The sequence below is a fragment of the Anabrus simplex genome, chromosome 2 (assembly GCF_040414725.1).
Source record: "Anabrus simplex isolate iqAnaSimp1 chromosome 2, ASM4041472v1, whole genome shotgun sequence".
NCBI lineage: Eukaryota > Metazoa > Arthropoda > Insecta > Orthoptera > Tettigoniidae > Anabrus > Anabrus simplex.
Window position 1 is genome coordinate 457,200,236 of NC_090266.1, and position 13,582 is coordinate 457,213,817.

The following is a 13,582-nucleotide window of genomic DNA, read 5'->3' on the forward strand; positions in this document are numbered from 1 at the left end:
TGTTTATGGCACATAGCAGTTTCTTGCATCAAACTGTCTGGACTTTTAGCTATGTCTACAATTTGTGATTTCAATGTGTTATATTTTTCATATAAAATTCAATGTGGCTCATGTAACAAGAAAAGCTAATTCAAATGCTGCTTCTAATTATAACACAATTCTAGATTTAAATTCTAAACAAAATCACTTATAACACATTTTTTGTCTATAACTCCAGGAAAACTTTTTGGCACTTAGCAGGATCTTGGGTTTATCTTCAATTAAAATTCAGGTAAAAAAAAAAACTATAAAATAAACCACTATCTCCTATAAAACAGATATCTGCTAACTGCTACTCAGCTCAAAGTAGGAGGGACATGATGTAGGGTAGCTTTAGATTACAGAGTATATCAGCCAGGTCCATGAGAGTATGTACCATGGTCAGGTGTGTGATGCAGGTAAATTCAGGCTGCTTGCTTTCAAGCTTCCCGAAGACCTGAAAAGTTCTATAGTTTAGTTGACCCTTTTAACACCTAGCTTATTGGAGGAAAGGATGTGACGTGCCACTCCTCCTCCTAGAGAGACATTACAGCACGTCTCATGTGAGATGAAATGTCATGAAAAGACCTGAACCTGGACATCAGCTGGTAAATGGAGGGGGTCTGTATTTATTTTTCTTACGCCCTATTTTCTAATTTTTTGCTAGTTGTTTTACGTCGCACCGACACAGATAGGTCTTATGGCGACGATGGGATAGGAAAGGCCTAGGAGTTGGAAGGAAGCGGCTGTGGCCTTATTTAAGGTACAGCCCCAGCATTTGCCTGGTTTGAAAATGGGAAACCCGGGGAAACCATCTTCAGGACTGCCGACAGTGGGATTCGAACCCACTAACTCCCGGATGCAAGCTCACAGCCACGTGTCCCTGATCACACGGCCAACTCGCCCGGTCACCCTTTTTTCAAATCCAGGATTATCTTAATGGGTGTACTAACAATAGAGGTATGTTACAAGGAGTCCTAACTATACAGGGAACTGAAGGTACATTGAAGAGCCAATAATGCTACCCAAGCATATTCGAACTGGTTGCGTTGCAAAAGGACAAGCAGAGTACAGACTGCAATTCCGATTGGTGAATAAGCAGGGATGCTTGGATGGAGTGTCATTTGCTGTAAATCTGTACCACAGGATACCAGCTTCCGTAGGCATCCCAGATGAAAAGGCAGTACACCAGATTCAGTGAGCAAGCTAACAACGGGACTGCTAGGGAAAGGTCCTCCTTGCAGCTACGGTGGAATCTGTTCAGTTTGTTAAGAGCTGATCTATGTGCTGATTCATATGCTACATGCAGTAATCTAGTCTCAGTAAAATTAGTGCCTTATAGGAACATCGCACGTTGTACCATTAAGAAATAGTAATATATGAAACTTCTTACAGCACATCACTTCAACTGGCATACATGCGACTCCCACGTTAATTTACTGCGAAGAGCAGTCCAAGGAATCAGTAGGTAACAAGTACCAGTACAGCAACATTTCCCATGAACACAGCAAGAGGGGGATGGAGAGTTTATTTGTGGCAAAAATGAATGAATGAGGTCTTTGTGGTTGTAAGCCGAAAGCCATATTTGAGTGTCCGTTTTTCAACTCTACTAACAGCCCGTTGCAACTGCCGCTCATCGATAGACATTGTGTGAGCTCCATTACGTAGTGAGATATCATCTATTTATAATGAAGATAAGACTGCTGAACAAGCAGCAGAAACAACACTGTTGAAGGCTATCACAGAGTGACACTCAGTACTGATTCCTGTGAAACTCCATTCTCTTGTACACAATATTGTGACTATGTCCTGCCTATTAGGACATGGAATAGGTGGAGGGTCAAAATACTCACAATAAATGCCAGTAAGTGACCAAGGAACATCCACCAATGGAGGGTTGAGAGGATGCCATGTAGCATCAGAGGCTTCCTCAAAATCAAAAAACACAGCAACTAAATGTTGCTTCTGGAGAAAAGCGCCCTGGATGACAGTTTCCAGGCATAACATATGATCACTTGTGGATTGTAATGACCACCAGAAATCACACTAGTACTCCAATTAAAGACCTTCTCCAGGCATCACACCAGTTACAACAACTTCAAGGCCGATGAAATCATGCGCATAATGTGAAACTGAAGCATCGGTTGAATTATTGCAGAAGGGGCCTTTAGCACCGATAGGTAATAAAATTGACTGAGACCATGTCAGGAAGTGTCAGTAGACATTGGAAAATGTTCTCTGTAAGAGAAGGAAAGATTAAGAAGTTGAACGCAAGGCGAGAATTCTGTTTACTATTTCAGGAACAGATGAGGACTTAGATGTTTGTTGAAAGCTGTTATTTGCTATCTACTGTTGCGTTGGTAGCCACCCTTCTGTTGGCTCTGAGTCCCGTGTTATAACTGTGCTGCAGAGGCAGTAGTGAACTCGGAGGGGAAGGAATAGGGGAGCGTGGAAGGGAAGAGAGGATGGGTGGAGGCAACTGTGATGAGGCTGACAAAGGGGCGGAGTTATCCGTTTTGCTGGAAGTAGGCCTAATATCCGTAGGTATGGGTGGAGCACTAAGAGTATGTAGAATTAAATATATTAGGAATCCTAAATTTATTTGAACTAACTGTCTTTATTAATTTCGGCGTTAATTCATGTAACATGCTTTTTCTGTCCGTGGTGTCATTAAGATTCTGTCCTTTATTATATGTCTGGTCTAAATAGATATATAAACTTTCTAATTCGTTCAACATTCTACCTTTTTCTATGTTTCTAATTATCGCTAGGTCTTTCTCTATGGATTTGAAACGGTGACCAGTTTCCCTCATATGCAAGCTCATCGCTGAGTATTTTCTATGTTTTTCCGCGTTAACATGTTCCATGTATCTTGTCGTAAAACTTCTGCCAATCTGTCCAACATATGAAAAATTACACTGTGTACACTTGAGTCTGTATACTCCTGATCCCAAATAACATACCACTTAGTCGAGCAGCTCGTTTTCTTTCTCTCAGTTCTTCCCAGCCCCAAACTTTGCAACATTTTTGTAACGTTACTCTTTTGTCGAAAATCACCCAGAACAAATCGAGCTACTTTTCTTTGGATTTTTTCTAGTTCTTGAAGCAAGTAATCCTGGTGAGGGTCCCATACACTGGAACCATACTCTAGTTGGGGTCTTACCAGAGACTTATATGCCCTCTCCTTTACATCCCTACTACAACCCCTAAACACCCTCATAACCATGTGCAGAGATCTGTACCCTTTATTTACAATCCCATTTATGTGATTACCCCAATGGAGATCTTTCCTTATATTAACACCTAGATACGTATAATGATCCCCAAAAGGAACATTCACTCCATCAACACAGTAATTAGAACTGAGAGGGCTTTTCCTATCTGTGAAACTCACAACCTGACTTTTGACCCCATTTATCGACATACCATTGCCTGTTGTCCATCTCACAACATTATGGAGGTCACGTTGCAGTTGCTTACAATCTTGTAACTTATTTATTACTCTATACAGAAAAACCTCATCTGCAAAAAGCCTTACCACTGATTCCACTTCTTTACTCATATAATTTATATATAAGAAAACATAAAGGTCCAATAATACTGCCTTGAGGAATTCCCCTCTTAATTAATACAGGGTGAGATAAAGCTTTGCCTACTTTAATTCTCCGAGATCTATTTTCTAGAAACATAGCCACCCATTGTCACTCTTTTGTCTAGTCCAATTGCACTCATTTTTGCCAGTAGTCTTCCATGATCCACCCTATCAAATGCTTTAGACAGGTCAATCACGATAAAGTCCATTTGACCTCCTGAACCCAGCAAATCTGCTATACCTTGCTGGAATCCTACAAGTTGAGCTTCAGTAGAATAACCTTTCCTAAACCCAAACTGTGTACTCTCAAAATAGTTATTAATTTCGCAAACATGTCTTATATAATCAGAAAGAATGCTTTCCCAAAGCTTACATGCAACACATGTCAAACTGACTGGCCTGTAATTTTCAGCTTTATGTCTATCACCCTTTCCTTTATACACAGGAGCTACTATAGCAACTTTCCATTCATTTGGTATAGCTCCTTCGACCAAACAATCAAATAAGTACTTCAGATATGGTACTATATCTCAACCCATTGTCTTTAGTATATCCCCAGAAATCTTATCAATTCCAGCTGCTTTTCTAGTTTTCAACTTTTGTATTTTATTGTAAATGTCATTGTTGTTATATGTAAATTTTAATACTTCTTTAGCATTAGTCTCCTCCTCTATCTGGACATTATCCTTGTAACCAACAATCTTTACATACTGCTAACTGAATACTTCTGCCTTTTGAAGATCCTCACATACACACTCCCCTTGTTCAATAATTATTCCTGGAATGTCCTTTTCTGCCTTTCTGTTTGACTGACTGTAGAGTTGAAGGTGTACCGTAAAACTACCTCTGTCCACAATCTCTATCCATTTACACAGGTGAAGAATTATATGTTGCCTAACGGCAACAACATGCAGTACCTGTTTTTAATAACTGAAATGCTTAAAATATTGAAGAAAATGTGCTGTAAGAAAATAAAATACCTACTGGGCAATAATACGTATCTAACAGAATTTTCCTAATAACTGTTCGGCTCCATGGCTAAATGTTTAGCGTGCTGGCCTTTAGTCACAGTGGTCCCGGGTTAGATTCCCGGCGGGTTTGGGAATTTTAACCTTAATTTGTTAATTTGTGTATTGTAGTCTTCATCATCATTTCATCCTCATCACGACACTCAGGTCACCTACGGACGTCAAATCAAAAAACCTGCATCTGGTGAGCCGGACTTGTCCTCTGACACTCCCAGCACTGAAAGCCATACGCCATTTCATTTCCTAATAACTGAAATAAATCAAACTCTCGTCATGAGAGGGTCACACCAGTCACATTATCAAAAAGTTTTACTATCTGTAGTAAAAAGCGTGAAAAAAATGTAAGCTGCAGCTACAGATCTTATAACTCAAATATCAATAATTCAAAGAACTACCAGTACCTACTCTGTGTAATGAAGACATCAATTACAAATACAATGTATAACTGTGTAAATGTCACATGTGTCCATATGAAACAGCTGCACATACAGCTGTACATGTGTTTTTCTACAGTTAACAGATTTTTGTCATCAGTTTTTATGCTGCCGATGAAAGAGAAACATGTTCAAGTGAGAAAGCTTTCTTGAAACATAAGTTTTGAAACAAGTCTTTCACTCTTAACCAACCTTTCAAAACATTCCCCTGTGCTAGGATTTGATTCTGTATTCTTAAGCACAGGGACAGTAACCTTAGCAAATGTGCTACATACAGTAGTTTTCATAAAAGCATACTTTCATAAGACAATCATTAGCATGCATCATTCAATTACCTGCTCTGTGTTATCTTTAACCCTAGAGCAGGCGCGTGGGGGACAGGTGTCACCCACGTCATTATTACTTTATGCCGTTGGTATTTCGTTTGTTCCAAGCCTGTGTAACTTTTAGTAGCTTCCGAGAATATTGTCGCCAACAATGCCTGACAACGCTTCTTTTGACTGTTTCATTTTTGTGGCAAGCAGAATCCATGTAACACTGGTGGGTGACAGGTGTCCTCCATGCGACCAATGGTGCAACATTTTTTGAAATTCTTCTTGGCGAGTAATAATAATTCAAAAATAAATGTACTCTAACCACGCCATTAAATCATGTTATAAGACTGTTTCTTTTTTTTTATATGATTGCACGATTTTTTAGGTGAGGACAACATTTTATTGCTACCATGTCCGGATCTAAAAAACAAGAGGACTGCAAACTCTGTGGATCCTTCAGTTATAACTGATTGGCTAAATGAGTCATTTCGTGAGGAGGAAGATATTTCACTTGAAGAAAGCGATGATGGCGAAGAGGATGCAGTTATTGTTAGTGAACATGACACCGAAACAGAGGAAGAAGACGTGGGTAATGAAGCGGACGTGCCAGATGAAATAGAACAGAATGCATCAGAGAGATTTTACACAGGTAAGAATGGAGAAAAGTGGAAGAAAGAAAATCCTAACCGTAACGTGCGAATTCATAGCTGGAATATCACACATTTACCAGGCGTGAAAAATACTGCTAGAGATATGAACACTGAACTTTCAACAATCTCACTTTTCCTAGACAACACAGTTTTAAAAATTATCACTTTCTGCACCAAGGTTTACATGGACATAGTAAAAAATATATTTCAGCATAACAGAGATGCCAGACCAACCGATGAGGTAGAAGTACGATCGTTAATTGGTCTTCTCTATCAGATAGGTACTCTTAGATGTTCCAGGAAAAACATTCATGATTTGTGGGACAACAGCAAGGGCAATGGCTTGGAATCGTGCTATCTTACCATGACAGAAAAGAGATTCCTTTTCCTTCTCAGATGTTTTAGATTGACGATATAAGAGACAGAAGTGATTGCCGAGAAAGTGATAAATTTACACCTATGCAGGAGTTATTTGAACTAATGGTGAACAACTTCCTAAAGTACTTTTCTCCCAGTGAATACCTAACAGTGGATGAGCAACTATTGGCTTTTCGCGGCAGATGCTCTTTCAAACAGTTTAATCCCAGAAAACCTGCGAAGTATCGTATTATAACATTTGCTCTGGTTGATGCCAAAACTGCTTATTCAATTAATCTTGAGACATATGTAGGTGTACAACCAGAAGGTCCATACAAACGGAGCAATACTGCACAAGACATTGATTTACGATTAGTTGAGCTGGTGCAGGGAACAAATCGAAATATTACCGGAGATAACTGGTTTTCCAGTATTCCCTTGGCTAAAGCCCTTCTTACAAATAAGTCCCTGACATATGTCGGCACAGTACGAAGTAACAAGAGGGAAATTCCGAAAGAGTTTTTACAGCACAAGCGAAGGGAAGAAAAGTCTTTCCTCCTCGGATTTCAGGAAGAGTGCACACTTGTGTCGTATTGTACTAAAAAGAACAAAATTGTTTTGATAATTTCATCAATGCACCTTGATGATGCCATAGACATGGACACAGGTGAACAAAAGAAGCCAGACATGATTTTAAGCTTTTATAATATGACTAAAGGTGGGGTTGATTTGGTGGACCAGCTATCTCAGAAATATGATGTTGCTAGAAACACACAGCGATGGCCAATAGTAGTGTTCTTCAACTTGCTCAATATTGCTGCAAAATGCATTTATTATTTTCAAGACAAATCAGAAGTTTGAAACAAAGATTAAAAAGAAGGAATTCCTCAAAAACATGGCTTGGGAAATGATTAAACCCCAAATTCAATGCCGGTCAATGTTTCCACAAATACCACGCGAGATTAGAAGACACGCTCGGATTTTACTGGGGAGGGAAGAGTGTGTGCAGTTGGAAGACCACCATGGGGCTAGAGGTAGATGTTATCTGCGTGGCAGATCTTGCGATAAAACCACTAGAAGATTGTGCTCGAAATGCAAAAAGTGGGCCTGTGTGGAGCATCTGAAAGATATCTCTATTATTTGCGTAGCAGAGTAACCGCCACTTACGTATCATTGTTGGCGGCTGTATTAGATTCCTATTACATTGTTACTCTATTTTTGGAGAACACTTATTATAGAGTATATTTTCAAGTAGTATTGTAAGGACTAATATTTGAAACAGAAGACAGGCAGTCTAAACCAAAACCTTGTAAACAAATTTCAAATTGTCACGTTTTGTAAAAAGGATATTACTCCTTAAATATAGACGTTTCAGTTAATTGCTTTTGATTTAATATCTTTGTATAAATCCAATAAATCATATCAGTGATGAATCTCAACATTAGTTTTTTTACGGAGAAGAACCTCAAATTATTTGGCCGACACCTGTCCTCCACGCAACCAAACGTGTTACAAAATATGATGCGACGTGCCTGCTCCAGGGTTAAAGAAATGCACAGATTTACTTCTCCAGATTTTTAACCCTTTAACCACCAACGTCTGATTGATCGGACGTTTGAGGTTCAGTCTAAAAACGCCAACGTCCGATTGATCGGACGTTCCAAAAAAAAATACTTTCCAACTTATTTATTCGTTTTAATAATGTATAATACATGTTTTGGACTAGTACTGGATTAAATAAGACTATTTACAACAAGTTTAGTTGAGGAACTTGCTGCCGAGTGGCTTGGTGACCAAGCGGCAATTCAGCTCCCGCGGGCGGGTAACGAACCCCTTACTATTTACCGGAAAAAAAGGAACGCAACTGTTCCGTATTCAGAAAAATTAGTACTAGTCAAGGTAGTAATTGGAAAAAAGACCAGATACATTTGTAAACAGTGTAAGAAGGGTGTACACCCTTTGTGCCCCCCCCCCCCCCCCCAAGCACATTTGCTAGAACACGTCCTAAACATGTGTAAATATTAGTAATAATTTCTTGCATCATATTTTTAAGGCAAAAAGTGAATTTTTGAGTGTTAAGTCTGTGTGAAATAGACATTAGTAATCATTTTTTACTTAAAACGAACCAGGAACTGCAGCATTTGCATATAATGTAAGATTAGAAAATTTCATGTTAATGTAATGATAATAACTTAATAAAAATATTGTAACTGTAATATTGTACATAAGGCTTTATTTTTTTTACATGTAACATAGGAAACACCACCTCTCTAAAATAATGCAGCTTTTGATAGTAAAAATTTTTTTTCTTACCGGTTTTTTATCATGAAATACATTTTTTCAAAGAAAGAAAATATTTATTTGAATTATCACTTCATAAAATAAAAATTTATAAAATAAAGGTGCATTAATTTACATCAATAAAATGCCAGAAGCATTACCTTCGAAATAAAAAAAATGACCATCCAATTTACATAAATCGAACCGAAGTTATTACGAATAATTTACTGCAATGTAAAAAGTGATCATTAGGCCTTGGTGGTATAGGACATAGACACTGCATATGAGGCTGGCGGTCAAAGGGTTAATCAACATTTTCACCTGCAGTGAATTAGCCTATCATGAAAATAAACTTTGCACCACCTTGCATGAACATCTAATATATTCACCCGATTGAATCAGAGGAGGTAAATAGTTACAAAGGGAAGCTAACGTTCTACAGCATTTGAAATGACTTGCTAATATGTACAGCAATCAATGTTGAAATGATATACAGTATCCATTAAAAGAGATAATTAAATGTGCTGTATAAAATGTTAAATATAGTTTGCTACAATTTCACCCACTCAAAAAGAATAAAACTGGCAAATACATCAAAATTTAGCATTTAGCTAAGGATAAAACTAACACCAGCCCTCTGTAATAAACTGAATATAAAATCCTATGTTACTGCACTCTGAGACTAACCAAAGTGCCATTCCAGTACGAGCTTGGAGTAGGAGTGGATAAACCAGACATGAAAACCCATATTCATGATGGCGATTGGTAGTCACCATGGCCCAGATTCATGCCACTTTATTTCCCCAAGTTCTCTCTTGGTACCAGATTTAACTTTTATTGTTCAGGAATAGGCCTACACTTAGTGAGGCAGGTTTAACACCAAATTTAGTAGAAAATACTTTTATACTGTTGTAAGTCATTCTGAGTGCAGTATGTCCATGTTGGCCCTGTACAATATTTCAAGAGGTAGTGGTTGAAACTCTTTCTTTAATTTTAACAAATCACTACGTTTGCATTAACTGGCTGGAACTACGATATACAGCACTACATCATGTACAATAAGATATCTAGCCAATGTGGTACGGCCTACTGAAATTTACTCCACCGTGTTAATTTTATATAGTGAAAGGGGAACATATTCAGTTCAATAATAATAAAAATGATAATAATAATAATAATAATAATCATGGGAGTATGCACAAATGTGCAAAGAAGTTAAAGTTTATATGTCTCTGAAGTACTCATCGATATCACATTGTAAAGTGTGAAAAAAAACCACCATGAAACATTCACTTTGAATCATAGAATTGTTTCCTAATAATTGGAAGCTGTAGTAACAGATACTTATCTTACAGCATTCATTGTTGTATGGGTCATAAAATACTTATACATACCATTAATATGTGATGCACTGAAAGACTGATATTTTCATTAACAGCATCAAAACATTTTCACTATGCAGTGAAATATTAATATGCTACTAAATTTAATTTCTATGACATTACTAACACAACCAATACCACAACAATGTATAAGTGGCATGAACTGTTCACATATATTTGAAAAAGAGTAATCAACAGCTGATCAATTTCACACAATCATATTAATAAAAAGCCATACCAACGATAAATATACCCAGAGGCCAAATCTTGTGCATATCCCTAGGGTAGTCTGAAATTATGAACTGAAGTTAATCGGTAATTGGTTACAATGGTTGTCTTTAGATACTGCCACATTTGTACCAATCATAATATTACAAATACTGTGAATTCTATTGATAAATGAATAGTCTCATATCCTGAACATTAAAAACGAATGATAGAACATTCCAAATATATACGCATAATTCACCGTACAAAACGTCAAGAATATGACCTACAAAAGCAGGAAGGTGGAGTCTTTGAAAACAAAACCAAAAACTACACAACTAAATTACTTCAAAAGCTACAAATATTGCTGCTACAAGAGTAATGCTATAAACCAAATTATAAAAAGCAAAAATTATCTGTTATTGTTGAGTCTGTTGTATCACAAGCAACTACTGTATAATTAGACAAGAACTGAGAAACATGACCATTTCCCTAGTGTGAAACTGAAAAACCATCTTCAGGGCTGGCGACAGTGAGGTTCGAACCCACTATATCCTGAATGAAAGCTCACAGCTGCCCAACCCTAACCGCACAGACAATTTATGTTTTTCAGTCTGTCAAAACTAATTTATGAATAAATCAAATTCAGAAATTACCTGGGGGAGAAAAAACAGAAAAAAAATTATAAATGTTGACACTCTGAAGAACCTAACAGTTTTAAAATGAACAGTACTTCTGTTGGTCAACCTCTTGATTAAGGCAACCCCATTTTCAAAGGCCAGTACAGACAGTTAATACTGAGACGGCTCATACCAAACTACACTACACCTTCTGCCTCTGGTTTCACAAAATCTGTCCCTATACCGTACTGGATGCAGTAGGATGGACTGACTTACTTGGAAAGCTATAACAGACACTATTTTAAACAGGTTCTTTAAGACAGAAAATTGTGCTAACGGGACCAAAGGGAAAATCATGACGAAGTACTGCAATATTAGATCCAGAGTCTTTAGAACCAGGCGGGGTGCTAAAATATTGATGCCAGTGAATATAACTTGATGAATAGCAGAATACAGTTTGAGGATTATTCACTGGATATTAGTGAAATGGTGAAGAATGTGCAAGCAACAGCACTGTATATATTGAGTGTAGTGACAGACGGTAAAGATGGAAACTCCTGTTTAGATGCTTCGTATTCACCTATGCTTGGGATTATCAATGGTGGTACAATTGAGCATTCACTCTTCGTCGCAGAGGCGGCGAAAGGTCATTCTGGAGATAAAATAGAAATCATAAAATGTTCTCGACAAACGATTGCAGACATGTTTTTTAAAAGGGAAATACATCATTAAAAAGAGTTAGATGAATAGAACAATGAAAATAAAGTGCTCTAAAAGTTCTCCCATCAACTGGGAGACATTAGAAGGGACTTTGTACAACATAGCCCCGCGACTTCGGTGCACTGGTAAAATTCTTGCTGAAGTGCGCACGATTTCAATTTCAAACTTGCAGTCTTGTTGAAGAAATTTACTACGACTTGAAGTTCAAGTCTCACACTTTTGTGGCACTTACAAACTTCCTACATAAAAAAATACATCCACAAAAGCAACGTAAACAAAGTAACATGAAAATCAGCAACATACAAAAAGCTAACCAGTTACACAATAAAATTGCTTACCATACTGTCCTCACATATCAGCCGCAATTCTGGCACGGTGACATCTGGAGATAGATCCAACACAAAAGACGGCCTAGGGTTCCTTACAGAGGACAGCAAATAAATCAGCGGCATTTTGAAAATCGCTGAAATATCTCCGTCCACAGTAGTGCCTGTCTTGGCAACTGTCAAAATCAATGGATCCCGGTCTAGGAGTAAATCGCCACCGATCCTACAAAGAAGCGATACAAGCAATTCTATACAAATGTAGTACATACTACCTAATTTTAGTTATAATTAATAAATAAATAAATTAATATTTTGGAACAAACAACCGGGGTATTACAGGGAGACCCGTTAAGTCCATTATTATTCATCATTGCGACAGCAGACATAGTAGATTTGGTAAACCAGGAAAACGTCAAACTATTAATGTACGCTAATGATATGGTCTTAACATCAACGTCAGAGAAGGAACTCCAGGAATCATTCAACCAAATAGTAGGCTGGATAAAGAAAAATGAGCTCAAACTGAATGTAGAAAAAACAGTGTCCATGACGTTTAGAAGAGGGAGACCTCATGGAATCTTCTATTATGAAGACCAAGAACTTAAGTCCGTAAAGCATTTTAAATACTTGGGTGTAATTTTTCAAACCCAAGGTAATGTTTTCACCCTCCATCTCATAGACCGTCTAAATGCATCTATGAAAGCAATATCTGACATTAAGCACCTGAGAAACTTGTCTTTAGAAACGGCCATAAAACTCTTTCATCTAAAAATCAGCCCTATAGCAACATATGGCTTGGAAAACATTTGGGAACATTTGAGTATGAAACAGTTAGATAAAATCGAGAAGTTGAAGGCAATCTACTTGAAACGGGCTCTGTGCCTCTCCAAATATTCTCCTTCCCGGCTCGTGTATGAGCTATCCAGAGAGGGATTTTATGTGGAAGAGCTAAGGTTACAGTTGTTACTTCCAGCAACAACACCCTATATACATCTGCTTCGAGACCTACGATCGAAGAAGGCTGGCATCTGGGAAGATTTCTACTCTACCGATGCCATGCTAAATCGCGAATGGGTTCAAGGTGGATATGAACTGCGACACCTGCTGACAAGGTTCTCCGTTCATGGTTCCATTATAAACTGTGTAATATAAAGCGTTATCATGAACCAGGTTTGAACTGTGTATGTTTAAGATGTGGTGCACACTGTACTAGGTACCATGTTTTAAATTGTAAACAGCGATCAGAATCACTGGTGAAATTTTGCAAGGAAGACTAATGATTTATATAGTAATTCTTTGCACATTGTGCGCGTTAAATAAATTATTATTAATAAATAGAGCTTCGAATGTAAAACAATCTCATTATCTTAGGATTTCATATAAACGTACAGATTTAACGTACGTTTATCATGCGTGAAATTATTAACTTCCCACATTTATTTATTTATTTATTTATTTATTTATTTATTTATTTATTTATTTATTTATTTATTTATTTATTTATTTATTTATTTATTTATTTATTTATTTATTTATTTATTTATTTATTTATTTATTTATTTATTTATTTAATGGTTATGGATTTATTCTCCAACATATTGTTCAAGGAAGTACCTGCGTTTTTCCTTTTTAAATCTGGACATTTTTTTTTTTC

General features: G+C 37.2%; 1 protein-coding gene across 2 annotated transcripts in view; it reads right to left on the bottom strand.

The window, feature by feature from the left end:
• The window catches only part of LOC136864186 (splicing regulator SDE2), a 148,799-nt gene extending 136,678 nt beyond the window's left edge, over positions 1–12,121 (bottom strand). For both annotated transcript variants that reach the window (XM_067140848.2, XM_067140844.2), the window contains exon 1: positions 11,941–12,121. In XM_067140848.2, the coding sequence (XP_066996949.2) occupies positions 11,941–12,054 (114 nt within the window). In that variant the 5' untranslated portion in view covers positions 12,055–12,121. The remainder of the gene's footprint in view (positions 1–11,940) is intronic.
• Positions 12,122–13,582: the final 1,461 nt, after the last annotated feature.